Source organism: Macaca mulatta, chromosome 14, assembly GCF_049350105.2.
Source record: "Macaca mulatta isolate MMU2019108-1 chromosome 14, T2T-MMU8v2.0, whole genome shotgun sequence".
Classification (NCBI taxonomy): domain Eukaryota; kingdom Metazoa; phylum Chordata; class Mammalia; order Primates; family Cercopithecidae; genus Macaca; species Macaca mulatta.
The window spans coordinates 18,005,417-18,022,383 of NC_133419.1; the positions used below are offsets into that span (position 1 = coordinate 18,005,417).

General features: G+C 50.8%; 3 protein-coding genes and 1 non-coding gene across 9 annotated transcripts; 2 read left to right on the plus strand and 2 right to left on the minus strand.

Moving 5' to 3' along the window:
* Positions 1–365: 365 nt before the first annotated feature.
* FAM180B (family with sequence similarity 180 member B) lies at positions 366–4,004 on the minus strand. Of its 2 annotated transcripts, XM_015114278.3 has the most exons (4): positions 3,715–4,004; positions 2,621–3,420; positions 1,678–1,748; positions 366–1,459 (listed from the first exon to the last, which is right to left on the minus strand). In XM_015114278.3, exons 2-4 carry the CDS (start codon positions 2,826–2,828, stop codon positions 1,064–1,066), a joined length of 675 nt encoding a protein of 224 aa, XP_014969764.1. In that variant the 5' UTR covers positions 2,829–3,420; positions 3,715–4,004; the 3' UTR covers positions 366–1,063. The 2 variants fall into 2 exon arrangements, with proteins under 2 accessions (XP_014969764.1, XP_028689260.1); XM_028833427.2 differs by lacking the exons at positions 1,678–1,748; positions 3,715–4,004 and having other exon boundaries at positions 2,621–3,112.
* Positions 4,005–4,605: 601 nt separating this feature from the next.
* On the minus strand, positions 4,606–10,138 carry NDUFS3 (NADH:ubiquinone oxidoreductase core subunit S3). The gene is given in 7 exon segments (NM_001194303.2): positions 4,606–4,884; positions 6,722–6,841; positions 6,976–7,101; positions 8,233–8,382; positions 8,595–8,692; positions 9,821–9,886; positions 9,996–10,138. Coding segments are annotated over 7 exon segments (816 nt in total). The 5' UTR covers positions 10,063–10,138; the 3' UTR covers positions 4,606–4,695.
* Positions 10,131–16,632, plus strand: KBTBD4 (kelch repeat and BTB domain containing 4). 5 transcript variants are annotated; one of them, NM_001260536.1, is given in 4 exon segments: positions 10,131–10,221; positions 11,113–11,730; positions 13,460–13,566; positions 15,038–16,563. In NM_001260536.1, coding segments are annotated over 4 exon segments (1,605 nt in total). In that variant the 5' UTR covers positions 10,131–10,202; the 3' UTR covers positions 15,899–16,563.
* Positions 12,549–12,659, plus strand: LOC114672595 (U5 spliceosomal RNA). Its single transcript, XR_003722982.2, has one exon. It is a non-coding gene; the product is annotated as a U5 spliceosomal RNA (small nuclear RNA).
* Positions 16,633–16,967: the final 335 nt, after the last annotated feature.

A 16,967-nucleotide genomic window follows, 5' to 3' on the forward strand; every position in this document is an offset into this window, starting at 1 on the left:
TCCCCTCAGACCCTGGGAGGGTGAGGAGGTGGGAATTTGGTGGAACCACATTCGCCTAGTCCGTTGGGGGCCTCCCTTTCATACCCCTACCTCGTCCAGCCCTCTGACTCATCATTGACCTACGACCTCAGCCTTAGCCCCTGGCTGATGCCTTTCTGTGACAAGGAACAGCACCCCATTACCCCACTGAGGGCATGAGATTCAAGGAGAATGCATTCCTCCTTCCAGCAGGGCATGGGAATGGGATGAGGAGTTGATACCTGGTTGCCCTGACTCTTGCCTTCCCAGGATGGGGAGAGTGATTTGCCCAGAGCAGGAGTTAGACCGCTTATTCCGACATAGAATGACACAGGCTTCGGGAGTCCGAAACAGAACATTTTATGAGAAGAGCAACACAGAATCAGGGCCACACCTGGCCCAGCCCACCTCCGCTTGTCTCTGCTTGGTCTGCCAGCCTTACTCCCACATCTAAGGTGTTGAGATATTGCCTCCCTACCCCAAAAGAGAAAATGTTCCTCCCTCCCCGTTTCCCTCCAGTCCTCCAACAGACAGAACTCAAAAAGTCTATTCTCCCAACCCAGATGGGAACTTGGAGGCTCAGGGACCCCAGATCCTTGGTTGTGCCTAAAAGGGGGTGCTCTGCACCTAGAGGATTCCTGTGAATTCCACAGGACCTATCACAGAGCGCCAAGGTAGGAGTTGGAAGGTCTGACCTGGCCTTACTTGGGGCAGCTTCCCTTTCAGCATCTCTTGAACACACTTCTCAACCCTGACCCCTGATCTCAGCACACACACACTGCCTGCAAGTCGTGCCCTTAGCTCTGTGGCCACTCCTTGCGACCCACAGCCTGGGTTCTTAGCCTCTCAAGATCCAGGAAATAAGATCGATTGGGTCGGGGTAAGCAGAGAGGGGGTGTCCAGGGTGCAAGCCAAGCCCAGAGATCTGAACACAGTGGAAAAAACCAGATGCCAGACAGAAGCCCCTGCCCAAGATGGGTCTGCCTGGGGAGTTGAGGAGGAGATGGGAGGGGGTAATGGCAGGTGAAAGAGCAAAAGGGGAGGGTCAGGGGAAGGGGTCAAGGATGGAAGCCCAGGACCCCAGGGAAGGGGGCTGATCCTGGGGGCAGAAACCCTTGCATAGGTCCCAGAGTGTTTCCTGTGCCAGGAGAGTGAAGACCTGGGCCCAGCGGCCCCGTTCCTCAGCCTCACTAGCTGCGTGGAGCCGGTAGACGCAGGACAGGCCTGTGAGGAGCAGATGTTCAAAGTCCCAAGTGCTAAGAGGAGGCCCCTTCCGCAGGTCCTGGAGCTGCTGCAGCCGCTGCTCAGCGCCCTCCAAGTCACTGGGCACGTGGTGCTGCAGGAGGAGCCTGAGTCGGCGGCCTGGGTGTGTGGACGCTAGTTCCTCATCCTGGATGTGCAGCTGCCCCATGACATCCAGCTCCAGCCCAGCCCAGAGCAGCTGCAAGGGGAGGCATGTAAGGGGTGGGCTGTGGCTTGGGGAGCAGGGCGGGGAGCAAGAGTGGGCTGGGGGAGGGGGCAGAAGCAGGCAGCAGGACCCATGCTGGCTTGCCCCCACCAACCCCTAGCAGGTCCACCCTGAGACATCCCCATTCCCAACCCTGAGCTTAGGGACCTCTGGACATGCCCACCCTCATGTCCCAGGCTGGGAGGAAAGACCTCAAACATCACTTCCGGGGCCTCTGGCTTCTGCAGGCCACCTCCCACGCTGGTGCTGTCCATGGGCTGCCCTGGGGCAGCAGAGAGGAGTCAGGCCCCTGCCATGCTACACCATGAACACCCCAGCCTCCCAGAAGTGTCCCTCTGCTGCGTGGTAGAGGTCCCAAGTGCTTCATCATTCTACAAAAGGGCAGGAATGCCATCCCATGCCCCTGTTTCCCCTCCCTCTCATGCACACACATGCACATTGACATTCACTCTCCCAGGCATAGGTCTTCTGATCTCAAAAGCATCATTCCAAGCGTAGTTACCATGTTGGCAAATGCCCAGGACTCCTCCTCTAAATTGCACAATGCCCTTGGTAAAGAGCTCCAGGCCAACGGGTCACAAGACCCTTCCCCACCCTCCTCCTCTCCCTATAATCATCGGAGGACAGAGTCACCTAAAACAGTGCCAGTGACTCTCCCAAGGACAAGGACCTCTTTAGGAAGAGCCTACTCTCCCTGCTCCTTCTCAGCAGTAAGGGAGGGAGAAGGAGGACAGGGCAGGGAGGATAGGGCAGGGGAGGATGTGAGGCAGGGACCACAGGGCAGGGGAGGATGTCTGTGGCAGCTCCCTCCGGCCCACACCTTGGGGTGTTGCCTCACCCTTGTAATGTTTGTTCCAAGCCTAGACAGGTCAAGAGACCCTGCTTTGGGCATCAGTGGGAATCAGCCCAGGGCCAGCATTAAGAGCACCTAGGGCTATCTCCCTAGTTGTCACCTGTATCTTTCCAGTTCTGGGGGGGGCGGCCCAGATTGTCACCCACCACAGCACACATCAGCCTGGTACCCACCATGCCCACACTTCTATGCCCGACTAGCCTCAAATAGAGCCAGCTGTTAACTGCCGTCAGCCAGCAGCCTTCCTTGGCTCCTTTCCACCCACCCTGAAGCCCCGGTACCTGCATGGTGCTGGGTTGTAGTCACACCAGAGAGGAGGCAGATGGCTACCACCAGGCAAGCCAGGAACTGCAGGGTCGCAGCCATGCTCCACCACGTCCTCTGAGTTTCACTCTGTTCAGCAGTTCTCTGCTCCCTCATCTGCCTGCCACACACCTCGGCTCCAACTTTCCACTGCAGGCTGCTCCAGAGCTCTGTAATGCGTGTCATTCTTCAATGCTGAACAGGGAGGGGCTGGCTGTGGCCTCGGTCACCTCCCATGGGCTCTTTCCATCCTTTAGAAATGGGGAATCTTTGGTTGTTGGCAGGAGCCTGGCTCCCTGCTTGTCAGGCCCTCAGCCTGTTCCTGCCCAGCTGGGCGGTATGCTTAGTTAATAGGAAAAAGGTGTTTGGTAGCAAATAGCTCTAGCTTGGCCCTCCCAAAGGGTAGGAAAGAGCCCAGGCGGTAAGACCATCTTACCGTCTGCACCCTCAAAATATCCTGCAACTGAGACCAGCCCCAACACCCAGTCTGGCCCAGCCCAGCCTCCATGGAGCCCTTCAGCTGCCAAAAGCATCAGCTGCAAAGTCTTCCAACTGCATGGCGGGCTGGCTGGGCGGCCCTGTATACAGGCAGAGCCAAGCACTCCCGTCTCAGGCACTCTGCCGCAGGCTGAACAGACCCCTAGACCAGCTGGACTAGGGAGTACTGTCTCCTGGCAGACAGACAAATCTGCAGCTCCTCAGTGGTTTTTGCCCCAGCCCTGGGACCTCTTATTTCCTAACAACATTCTTAATTCAGGGTGGGCACCGTGGCTCATGCCTGTAATCCCAGCACTTGAGGAGGGCAAGACAGAATGGCTTGAGCCCAGGAATTCGAGACCAGCCTGGGCAACATGGTGAGACCTCATCTCTACAAATAAAAAAATTAGCTGGGCATAGTGGTACACACCTGTGGTCCCAGCTACTCAGGAGGCTGAGGTGGGAGGATCAGCTGAGCCCAGGCAGTCTAGACTGCAGCGAACCATGATCACACTGCTGTACTCACCCTAGCTTGGGCGACAGACCAAGACCATGTCTCAAAAAACCCCCACCAGCCCGGCGCAGTGGCTCACACCTGTAATCCCAGCACTTTGGGAGGCCGAGGAGGGCAGATCACGTGAGGTCGGGAGTTCGAGACCAGCCTGACCAACGTGGAGAAACTCCATCTCTACTAAAAACACAAAACTGGCTGGGTGTGGTGGCACAAGCCTGTAATCCCAGCTACTCAGGAGGCTGAGGCAGGGAATTGCTTGAACCCGGGAGGCGGAGGTTGCAGTGAGCCAAGATCATGCCATTGCACTCCAGCCTGAGCAACAATAGCAAAACTCTGCCTCAAAAAAACAAAAACAAAAACAAAAAAAAACACCATTCTCAGCTCAGGCCAGAAACCAGGAAGGTTTCTATAGCCCAAGAGTGATGGGCTGCCATGCCACACCCATCCTGAATCCCTGTGGACCGGGAGAACTTTTAATTACAGCTCTAGAATTCCTCTCAGAAATACATCCATGCCTGCAGGCCACTAGGTCTGCAACTACACTCTTTAGTCCCATTAAAATAGACCCCTAGCTGAGTGTGGTGGCTCACACCTATAATCCCAGCACTTTGGGAGGCCAGTGTGGGTGGGATCATTTGAGGACAGTAGGTCAAGACCAGCCCAGGCAACATGGTGAAACCCCATCTCTACAAAAACTAGCTGGGCATGGTGACGCACATCTGTAATCCCAGCTTCTCGGGAGGCTGAGGTGGGAGAACTGCTTGAGCCCAGGAGGCGGAGGTTGCAGTGAGCCGAGATCGCGCCATTGCACTCCAGCCTGGGCAACAAGAGCAAGACACTGTCTCAGAAAATAAAAAACAGAAAAACCCGTAAGACTCCCTGGTTTAGTAGTGTCTCTCTAAGGGAGCAGGGAAACACCCCTGCCTGCCTGTGTCCCCCGTCAAACATCATTTCTCCCCATTACAAGCACACACGAATTGGTGAGTCTAAGTAGGAATTTATTTACACCGACACTCAATCTTAGATAAGGCGCTGTCTAGGATCCACATGCCTTCCCTGGAGCTACTTGGCTTCAGGCTTCTTATCTCCGGCTTCAGGCTTCTTATCTCCGGCTTCAAGCTTGAGACTCTCCGGGGGTTGGCGATAGACTGGGAAAGCCTCCCAGGGGCTGTTCAGGTCAAATTTGCGGAACTCTTGGGCCAACTCCACCGGCTCTGCCACCACCCGCTTCACCTCATCGTCATAGCGTACCTGTAGGAGCAAAAGGCAGGCTTGAGCACTAAGGAAGTCCCTATTACAGCTACAAAGGAGCCTATTTTTCACAAGGCTATGGATGACTTCCCCAGTCCAGTTCCTCTCCGTTACTGACTTCTGTCCCAGCCTCTGTTAATAAGTCTCCATCCACACCTGTGTTACCCATCAGATCACATCCCAACCAGCTAGAGTGTGAGATTCCAAAATGTAGGATACCTCTCATGCCCTGCCAGCACCAGTCAGACTCCCCTGCTCACCACTCCTGCATCAGGAGCTCCCAACTGCCTGCTCACCCACCCACACACTCTTATAAGGTAATGGTAAGCATCTGCCCAGGATTATAGTAGTGGGTGGCTGAAAAGAGTAAACCTAAACTGGGAGATACACAACCTCAGGCCCTGGGCCCTTAGCATATTCACTGTCCAGATCTAAAGCGGTACGTTTGACATGGCTTTTCTTGTTACTGGGGGATCAAATGGATGAGGTCAGGATCATCAGGTGCTAGAGTGAAGAGGCAAACCAGGTGAGGCAGATAGCAGGAGTGGGGTGAAAGGGAGAAGCAAGGGAGATAGCCCTGCCCAGAAGTAGCCTAAGAGGGAAATAGGAGCATGCAAAGCACTAACACAGCAGGAGTGACTGGGGACTAAAAGACCAGGGCTGGAGCACCACATCTCAGCATTTCTAAACAGTTACTTTGCTATAAAAGTCACGAGTAATAATAATACACACTATCTTCCTGCAAATAAACAACCTGCAGCACCACTGAAATTCTTTATTCACGTTATTGGTCCCACCTCAGAGGTAATTCTTGAGGGCTAAACATTTGGCATCTTCCCCATCACTGCCTTCCCAGAGAGTCAGGGCAGGGTAAAATAATCCTCTACTTTAGGTTTTAGGGGCAGACTACGTCCTCAAGGCTGCCTTGATCATTAAAATTATCATTACAATAATGGATAGCACTGGCCAGGTGCGGTGGCTCACGCCTGTAATCCCAGCACTTTGAGAGGCTGAGGTGGGCAGATGGCGTGAGCCCAGGAATTTGAGACCAGTCTGGGCAACATGGAGAAACCCCATCTTTACAACAGATACAAAAATTTGCTGGACATGGTGGTGCACGCCTGTAGTCCCAGCTACTCGGAGGACTGAGAGGTGTGAGGATTACTTGAGCCTGGAGGTGGAGACTGCAGTGAGCCGTGATCGCACCACTGCACTGCATCCTGGGTGACAGAGTGAGACCCTGACACACACACACACATAGCATCAACTGAGCCTTTACAATACAGCAGGCTTCATACAGCATTTATTTATTTAGAGATAGGGTCTCACTCTGTCACCCAGGCTGGAGAGCAGTGGCGTGATCTTGGCTCACTGCAACCTCTGCCTCCTAGGCTCAAGTGATCCTCCCACCTCAGCCTCTTGAGCAGCCAGGACCACGGGCATGTACCACCATGCCCCGTTAATTTTTCTATTTTTTTGTAGAGATGAGGTTTCACCATGCTGTCCAGGCTGTTCTCGAACTCCTGGACTCGAGCACTACTCCTGTCTCCCAAAGTGCTGGGATTACAGGCGTGAGCCTACACATACATTATTTAATGCCTGCCACAAATCTATTAGTTAAGTGCTATTATTATTGCCATTTTAAGATGAGAAAGCTGAGTCAGTCAAACCAAGTAACTTGCCCCAAGTTACAAAAATGAAACTAGGATCTGAATCCAGGGCCCATGCTCTTAAACCACCACAATCCACAGACCACATTTCCTGCCATTCCCAGGGATCCCCTGAGTTCCCTGCAAGTCCCTCCCTGAGACTGTTGTCCCAGTTCCAAGGCTCCTACCTCAACGTAGCCAGATAGAGGAAAGTCTTTCCGGAAAGGATGTCCCTCGAAGCCATAATCCGTCAGGATCCTTCTTAGATCAGGGTGGTTAGCAAAGAAGACTCCAAACATGTCCCAGATCTAGGAAAGAGACTCCCTCAAACAGCCAATCCATCAAGACCAACAACAGGGGAAGGGGCTATATGGCATCCCATAGTCTCAACCAGTTCTGTAACTCTGGCCCAGAGGCAGGTCCACCATATCCGGTAACTCACCTCCCTTTCATACCAGTTGGCTGCCTTGAACACAGACATAGCGGACTCAATGGGCGTCAGCTCATCTGTGTAGGTCTTCACACGGATCCGTGAGTTGAAGCGCAGAGACAACAAGTTGTAGACAATCTAGGGAGAACAGAAGCATCTGGAGGGATGAGATGGGAGTCCCTGGTTGGGAGAGTTCTGCCCTGTGACCCTGCTTTCTATTCTGAACCTCAAATCCTCAAGATTCTCCTATGCTTACAACTACTTCCAAAGGCCCAGGCCACAGCTCTAGCTTAGCATGTCAGCATGCCTGTGTTTGTTCATACTATTCCCTTTGTCAGGAATATTTCCCTGGTCCACCTCACAAGGCTAATTCCTGGTCTTCTGCTCATGTGTTAAGATTCAGCACAAACATTTTCTGTCTTCAAAGAAGCCTCCCAGACAGGGCCAAGTGCCCCTCCTGCTTTCTTAAAGCATCCCCCTAATATCCTTTGTATTATATGTTACTACAGTAAGCTGTTTAGGTGTCTTTCTCCTTCGCTAGAGTGTGGGGGACTCTTGGAGGACAAATACTTCATGTTATTTCTCTCTCCATCCCAGAGTCTAGCAAACAGTAGATAATCAGTAAAATATTAATAGCTAAATGTATTGAAAACTTATTGTGTGCTAACAATTTACTTGAACTATCTCATTGGATCCTCACAACCATTCTATAAGATAGGGGCAGCTTTATATTTATTTTCCAGATAAGAAAATGAAAGCTCAGAAAGATTAAACAAGGGCCAGGCACCGTGGTTCACGCCTGTAATCCCAGCACTTTGGGAACCCAAGGCAGGCAGATCACGAGGTCAGGAAATCGAGACCATCCTGGCCAACATGGTGAAACCCCGTCTCTATTAAAAAAATACATAAAATTAGCCAGGTGTGGTGGCATGCACCTGTAGTCCCCGCTACTCAGGGGGCTGAGGCAGGGGAATAGCTTGAACCCAGGAAGCGGAGGTTGCAGTGAGCCAAGATCATGCCACTGCACTCCAGCCTGGCGACAGAGCAAGATTCGGTCAAAAAAAAAAAAAAAAAAAAAAAAAAAAAAAAAAAGATTAAACAAAATATTTGAGTTATCTGAGGTCCCATGGCCGTTTAGTGGCAGAACCAAGATCCAAACTTGAGATCTACTTGACTCTGAAGTCCCAGTTTAACTGCTATGCTCCATTGTTTGTTACAAACTGAAATTAATACCCTTACCCCCAAACCTTCTCAAATCTCCCGACTGACCTCAAAACGGTTCTGCCGAGTTGGGACATCCACTGCTGTCAAGTCAACCAGGGATTTGAACTGTGCATTGGTGTGATCCCTGAGGAAAGTCAGCACTGGGATGATGCCATCAGGATGGATACAGACCTCTAACTCATTGAAGCAGGACACCTGCACACATGGAAGGGAGGGGAGAGGGAACAAAGAGCTACTGAGGGAACAGCTAACTTCAGCTGGAGTCACCTGGCTTAATGCTGAGGGAAAAGTCCAAGGTTGGGATGGAGGAGTCTGTAGTTTCTTTGAAACCAGTCTGCCCACTCCCACATGCTCTGAGAACATGGTTCTTTCTTGGCCCAGACCCAAATAACAGTGGTACGTATTACCTGAACTTGTTGGACATACTTGGGCAAGATTTCAGCCACATACTCTCCAAAAGCTGAGAGCTGCTTGTGGGCCACATCATTCCGTGGTCTGACAGTGGCTGGAAGGAAAAAGCATATTTAACAAAGAAATGGAGAAGGCAAAAGCCAGCCCTGTATCCAGTCTCTTGGGCTTGTAAGGGATGTCAAATCCAGTAAAGGCTCCCTGCAGCACCCTGAGAAAGGGGCATGTGAAAGGTTTCCCTTCCAGGGAATAGAGTGATGAAAACTTGGGGAAAGTGCCACCTTAAGTACACAGTCCTCAGAAAGACTCAATACAGCAGCTGGGGTGTTCACCTCTTCTCAAAATTACTCTACAGTTCTTCCCTCACATTACCTGCATTTCTGCTAAAGCAGTAGTCTCAGTTCTCCTGTCAGACTAAGAGCTGTTTGAGGATGGGAACCAGAACTTTTGCTTCTCTGTAACTTCTTAGCATGTAAGTTTATACCAGGTTCTCAAGATAAGAACTTCAGGGCTTGAGGAGCCCTCACAGACTGTCTCCTTGAAACCTACTTTTTTTTTTTTTTTTTTTTGTATCAATGAGAAAACTGAGGCCAAGAAAAGGGGAAATGCTAGGTCTCCTAACTCCCAGTGCGTGCATCTTGACTGTAACATATGTACATACTCATTCATGCAACCCTAAACCACTGAGCACTCACACATCACAAGCTACGGAATGATGGTTAGGTTTTCCTGCCCCTGGCAGCAGGCAGGCCTACTTTGTCATTCACTAGGTCTCTGACCCTGGGCAGTTTAATTCTTTGGATTGTTTCCTGATCTATAGTAAGAAGAGTAAGATACTACCTACCCCATAAGGCTGTTGTGAGGACGAAATAAGATCATTCACTAAAACGCTTAGCGAGGTGCCAGGCACACATTAAGCACTCAACGTGAGGTACTATTATTATAGGGCTCTGAGGACTAAAGGGCACATTGCTTGCTTTCGAAGAGCTGACAGTTTAATCAGACAAAAAGGGGACCATTGAAACGGACAAGGGACAATCAGGGCCATAACAGAGAGGCCTAAGGGTACAGGGAGGGCTCGATTCTGCACGCAGGGTGAAGACCACCGCAGTCAGGTCTCCAAGATTTGCCAGGAAGACGCAGGGAAGGGCATCCTAGGGCAAGGACAGGCACCTAGGGGGCCCCGCCGACAGTTCAGGGAAGAGCGCTGCCAGCACATACTCACGGCGCGTGTCGGCCCCGGCGCTCTCCCGCCTCACCGGCAGCAACAGAACTGAGGGTCGCCCAGCCCCTGCACAGGGAGATAAAAGGCACAGACGCGCGGGGTGAGGCCTGAAGAGCTCTCTGCACTGGGCACGCCGCTGCGCCTGACCCCGGTCTCAGCTAGCTGCCCCTCTCACCCCTCGTCAGCGCCGCGGCCCCCACGATTCCACGCCACCACAGCCTAGCTGTCGCTGCCGCCGCCATGTTACCCAGACACAGACTAGGCAGCGGACGGAAAGACAGCAGGAGACGGAGCCCCAAGGGCACGGACCGGAAGCGGAAGTGTGCAGCAGATCTTCTTCCGGGCGGACGTGGAGCCTGAAGCAGAGGTTCCGGGCTCCGGGATGAAAGGAGGGAACGCAGGTGAGAAAGCGAGACAGGCAGGTAGGGAAACCGTAAGGTGAGCGTGGTCCTAGCTCCGTGTGGCAAAGCCTGGAGAGAAGGCGAGGACGCTGAAGAACCAGACGGGTGAGAGGAGGGGAGGGGGCGGGCGTTCTGGGTTCTGCACTACACACCCCTCCCCCGCTCTCAGCCAAGCTTTTGACGAGGGCGGGCGAGCCTGAGTGGGAAGAACGGTTTCCCTGGCGACGGTTTCCCAGGCGACTTCAGGTGGAGCGGGGATATTGCACAGGGCGATGGGCCTCCCAGTGCCCCGGCCTGAGGGCGGCTGGACTTGAGTTCTGGGACGCAGCCTTAGGGAGTCTTTCGAGCGAGCGGGGAAAGTAGCTCAGAAGAGAGCAAATGTGAGACTGACGTATATCCCAGGCTAGGCCTCATATGGAGCGTCTTAACTCCATGCGCGGGGAAGGAGAGGACCTGGCCACTAGGCCAGGGCAGGGGGTCCTTTTTGTCTGACTCTGCTGCCCCGAACTTCACTAGTTTTATGCCCCAGTTATTTGGTTAGTAAGGCTTTTACGGTCACAGGCCTCCCCCAGCCCTTTGCTTTCATATATTGACCTAAATCCCAAGTCTTTTGTTAATATCATGGAACGGAATTATTCCGTGTTTTCTCAGGAAAACACCCAGAGTTGGAACTTTGATTTATTTCATTAGCGGAGTGGTGCCACTGGGGAGAACGAACCCAGGTTTGGTTAAAGGATAGCGTCAGGGACATCATGGACAGGACCAGGACTAAGGCCAATCTGGACCCACTTTGCTGTCACTTCTTCCATTTCCCTCCCTGAGTTGGACAGTTGGATTCACAGATTATGGCTGTGAATTCCGCAAGTTACTCAAGGTGGTGTTGCTTTGCAGACAGCTGGCAGAGAGAGAAGTTGGCTAGCATGGAATCACCAGAGGAGCCTGGAGCATCCATGGATGAGAACTACTTTGTGAACTATACTTTCAAAGATCGGTCACACTCAGGCCGTGTGGCTCAAGGCATCATGAAACTGTGTCTAGAGGAGGAGCTCTTTGCTGATGTCACCATTTCGGTGGAAGGCCGGGAGTTTCAGCTCCATCGGCTGGTCCTCTCAGCTCAGAGCTGCTTCTTCCGATCCATGTTCACTTCTAACCTGAAGGAGGCCCACAACCGGGTGATTGTGCTGCAGGATGTCAGTGAGTCTGTTTTCCAGCTCCTGGTTGATTATATCTACCATGGGACTGTGAAACTTCGAGCTGAGGAGTTGCAGGAAATTTATGAGGTGTCAGACATGTATCAGTTGACATCTCTCTTTGAGGAATGCTCTCGGTTTTTGGCCCGCACAGTGCAAGTGGGAAACTGCCTTCAGGTGATGTGGCTGGCAGATCGGCACAGTGATCCTGAGCTCTATACTGCTGCCAAACACTGTGCCAAGACCCACCTGGCCCAGCTGCAGAATACAGAGGAATTTCTCCACTTGCCTCACCACCTACTCACAGATATCATCTCGGGTAAGTTTAGGGAGGGGACACAGCATACGAAGTTACTTGGCTGTGATGTTCAGTGAATGTTCTAGTTTAGGAGAAAGGAACCCTCATGCTTCCTGGTGTTAATTTACATTATTATTCCTGCATTCTTACTGAGATAACCTGCTAAGAAAGATTGAGTTGAGATTCAGTGTAATTGCTGTCAGAGACACAGTGTGTTAGAGGAAGAAGCCAGGAAAATTAAAGCACAACACTTAACCACACAAAAGTACTGAGGAGTGATTTGTATTATACTCTAATTTCTCCTGTACTTTGGATGTCCCGGTGGGTCTAATTACCTATGTAAATTGGTGATGAGGTAAGATATCTAAGACTAAAAACTTTTTTAGTGATGGGCCAACGTCAGGAAACAATCCTAACCCTGCAAGTGAGATATAACCATACTTAAGGTGTGAGGTTGGCTAGGCACGGTGGCTCACGCCTGTAATCCCAACACTTTGGGAGGCCGAGGTGGGCGGATCACCTGAGGTCAGGAGTTCGAGACCACCCTGGCCAACATGGTGAAATCCCGTCTCCACAAAAAAATACAAAAATTAGCTGGATGTGGTGGTGGGCACCTGTAGTCTCAGCTAATTGGGAAGGCTGAGGCAGGAGAATCACTTGAACCCGGAGGCAGAGGTTGCAGTAAGCCAAGATCATGCCACTGCACTTCAGCTTGGGCAACAGAGCAAGACTCCATCTCAAAAAAAAAAAATAGTGTGAGCTCTATAGCTTAGTAGGTTGCTTCCGTGGCAGATGGGAGCATATCGAGCCATCCATTTTGATTTAAAAAAGCAAGGCACATATTCTGGTTTTTCTTCAGATTGTCTAAATATTTTGCCTTTTACTAAAGATTTCCATGGAGAGGAACAGTTGTGAGTCTTTTTTTTTTTTTTTTTTTTTTTGAGACGGAGTCTGGCTCTGTCGCCCGGGCTGGAGTGCAGTGGCCGGATCTCAGCTCACTGCAAGCTCCGCCCCCCGGGTTTACGCCATTCTCCTGCCTCAGCCTCCCGAGTAGCTGGGACTACAGGCGCCCGCCGCCTCGCCCGGCTAGTTTTTTGTATTTTTTAGTAGAGACGGGGTTTCACCGTGTTCGCCAGGATGGTCTCGATCTCCTGACCTAGTGATCCGCCCGTCTCGGCCTCCCAAAGTGCTGGGATTACAGGCTTGAGCCACCGCGCCCGGCCAGTTGTGAGTCTTTACCCAACTTTTTGAGGCCTCATGTAACACGAGACTACTTTAAAAAAAAAAAGCAAGGCATGCCAGGCATGATGGCTCATGCCTGTAATCCCAGCATTTTGGGAGGCCAAGGAGGGAGGATCGCTTGATGCCAGGAATTTGAGACCAGCGTGGACAACATAGCGAGACCTTGTCTATACAGAAAATAAGAAAATTAGCCAGGCGTGGTGGTGCACACCTGTAGTCCCAGCTACTTGGGAGGCTGTAGCAGGATTGCTGGAGCCCAGGAGGTTGAGGCTACGGTGATGGTGATTGTGCCATTGCATTCCTGCCTGAGCGACAGGGTGAGACCCTGCCCCCCACCCAAAAAAAAGGCAATTTCAGGTTAATTTCATGTATATGTGTATGTATGCATGGACATATATACACATGCCCAGCAGTAGTCTAATAAAGCAGTTCACATCTTTTAAAGTCCCTTACTCTGAATTTCTCTTTCGGATCGTCATTGACCATGCCTTTCCTCTGGCTCTCACAGATGGAGTTCCATGTTCTCAGAACCCAACAGAGGCAATAGAAGCCTGGATTAACTTTAATAAAGAGGAAAGAGAGGCTTTTGCAGAGTCACTCAGGACAAGCTTGAAGGTAAGGCAAATCTCTTAATTGTTGAGACTGCACACTCTCCATGCATTCTCACCATCAGGTAACCTGGCCTCTTTTTTTTTTTTTTTAAGACGATTTTTGCTTTGTCACCCAGGCTGGAGTGCAGTGGCGCAATCTCAGCTCACTGCAACCTCCACTTCCCAGTTTCAGGCGATTCTCCTGCCTCAGCCTCCCAAGTAGCTGGGATTACAGGTGCTGCCACCACGCCTGACTAATTTGTGTATTTTTTAGTAGAGATGGGGTTTCACCACATTGGCCAGGCTGGTCTGGAACTCCTGACCTCAGATGGCCCGCCTGCCTCTGCCTCCCAAAGTGCTGGGATTACAGGTGTGAGCCACTGTGCCTGGCCTAACCTGGCCTCTTTGTGTGTATGTATGTGTGTCTGTGTGAGACAGAGAGATGGAGTTTCGCTCTTGTCACCCAGGCTAGAGTGCGATGGTGCGATCTCGGCTCACTGCAACCTCCGCCTCCTGGGTTCAAGTGATTTTTCTGCGTCAGCCTCCCAAGTAGCTGGGATTTCAGACGCCCACCACCACACCCAGCTAATTTTTGTATTTTTAATAGAGACGGGTTTCACCATGTTGGCCAAGCTGGTCTCATTCCTGACCTCAGGCGATCCGCCCGCCTTGGCCTCCCAAAGTGTTGGGATTACAGGCGTGAGCCAATGCGCCTGACCTAACCTGGCCTCTTTTTGATGGCCAGGTTATGAATGGTCATCTGTTTTCGTTTTTTCTTTTTTTTTCTTTTTTTTTTTGAGACAGAGTCTCACTCTGTTGCCCAGGCTGGAGTGTAATGGCATGATCTCAGCTCACTGCAACCTCCACCTCTCGGGTTCAAGCAATTCTGTCTAAGCCTCCCGAATAGCTGGGAATACAGGCGCATACCACCACGCCCAGCTAATTTTTGTATTTTTAGTGGAGACAGGGTTTCACCATATTGGTCAGGCTGGTCTCGAACTCTTGGGCTTAGATGATCTGCCCACCTCAGCCTCCCAAAGTGCTGGGATTACAGGTGTGAGCAACCGCGCCTGGCCATCTCTGTTTTTTTAATTTTTTATATTTATTTATTATTTTTTTGAATAAGTCATCTCTGGCTTGAAGTTGATGTAAGCTGGGGAGAAGGATGTCTTTGTAACCCCAGAACCACCAATCTATGAGCTCTCAAAGTTCCTTGAGAACTACTTTCATCAAGTTAACAATCTTAATCACCCTTTGTCCAAAGCACCAGTTTATGAGAGTTTTAAAAGTTACAAGGGTGAATACAAGATTCTCCTCCCGGCATAAATTGCCTCAAAGAAAGTGACTAGAGGACAGTTGGATGCCATGCAGTAATTAGAGAGTAGTATGTTAAAGCTAGGTACAGGTGTAAAGTCCGGGATCTTAAGGATATGTGTCTTAGCAGAGCCTTAGCCTAGAACTTAACAGCTGTCATATAATTTTAATTTTGCCAATAGGAAATTGGGGAGAATGTGCACATTTACCTGATTGGGAAAGAGTCATCTCGTACCCACTCGTTGGCTGTGTCCTTGCACTGTGCAGAAGATGACTCCATCAGTGTAAGTGGCCAAAACAGCTTGTGCCACCAGATCACTGCGGCCTGCAAGCATGGTGGAGACTTGTATGTGGTGGGAGGGTCCATCCCACGGCGCATGTGGAAGTGCAACAATGCCACCGTTGACTGGGAGTGGTGTGCTCCTTTGCCTCGGGACCGGCTCCAGCACACCCTGGTGTCTGTGCCCGGGAAAGATGCCATATATTCACTGGGTGGCAAGACACTGCAAGATACCCTCTCCAATGCAGTCATTTATTATCGCGTAGGTGATAATGTGTGGACAGAGACAACCCAGCTAGAGGTGGCTGTGTCAGGGGCTGCTGGTGCCAACCTCAACGGGATCATCTACTTACTGGGGGGGGAGGAGAATGATCTGGACTTCTTTACCAAACCTTCCCGACTCATCCAGTGCTTTGACACAGAGACAGACAAATGCCATGTGAAGCCCTATGTGCTGCCCTTTGCAGGCCACATGCACGCAGCTGTGCATAAAGATCTGGTGTTCATCGTGGCTGAAGGGGACTCCCTGGTATGTTACAATCCCTTGCTAGACAGCTTCACCCGGCTTTGCCTTCCTGAGGCCTGGAGCTCTGCCCCATCCCTCTGGAAGATTGCCAGCTGTAACGGGAGCATCTATGTCTTCCGGGACCGATATAAAAAGGGGGATGCCAACACCTACAAGCTTGACCCTGCCACTTCAGCCGTAACTGTCACAAGAGGTATTAAGGTGCTGCTTACCAATTTGCAGTTTGTGTTGGCCTAAGGCTGTGGGGAGGGGAGGAGAGCTGCTCACTCCTTTTCCCTCCCCATCCAAACTCAAAGTCCCCCGGGCCCCAATTCAGAGTAATGTATTTTTTGGCACATACTAGAAAGGCAGTGCCTCAGCCCTTCCCTGAACCCATGGAGGTGTTCTGTTTGGGGCTTTTTAGACTGCTGCTGCTCAGCTGGTTGCTTGAACTGACAGTAGGCCAGCCTGTTCTCTGCCATCCCCTAGTCATTGTGTGCCTCACCACAGCTTGCTTTAGAGCAAGCTGTTTCTCAGACCTTAGGCACAGCCTCTCCTCTTTACCTGATCAATGTTAAATATAAGCACCCCTGATCCCAGGACATAAGGAAAGATGCCCAATTGTACTTTTGTTCTATAACCTATGAAATGGCTAGTTGATCATTTTTCCACAAAGAATTAGGTGTTAAGAGTTTTCCTTCGGGCTTTACTTAGGAGTATGGACTAAGCTGAAGGTGTACTTCACCAGCAAGAGTCAACTCTAGAATTCAGGACGTTCCTTCTATTGTTTTCTCATCCATCTGTCAGGAAATGTAACTTTGGTTTTATTTTTGGCTTATTCCAAGGGGTAAGCCAGAAAATAGAAATGATTATTTCTGATTAATAGCAGAAACTTTTTCAAACTCAAATATGTAAGGTGTCTGCTCTTTTAAAAGCTCTAAGCTAAGTCAAGAGCTAGGAAGTGTTGATACAAATAAAAGTTTTTGAAGGGATATGTGTGTCTGTGTTGAATTCCGAAGGGGTGACTTTGAAGGGGCGAGAGTGTTTCATTCCCTCAGGGGGACTCCTTACGTACCATCACATGGCTCAGTCTGCAGCAGTCCTGACTGCGCCCATGCTCCCACTTCTCCAGACAGGATCCCTACTCCACAGGGCCAGTGAGACTCAGATTCTGACAGTGGCAAAGACCCAGAGCTGAGTTTCCTTTTTTCTAGTGCTAAGTCTTTTGAGTTGTGGTGCTAAATATTATTAGGCACAATATTAGGTACATAATAATAGATTTTTGTTAAAATACTTCTTTAGCTCTATTCAAGAAAAGAAGATGGCC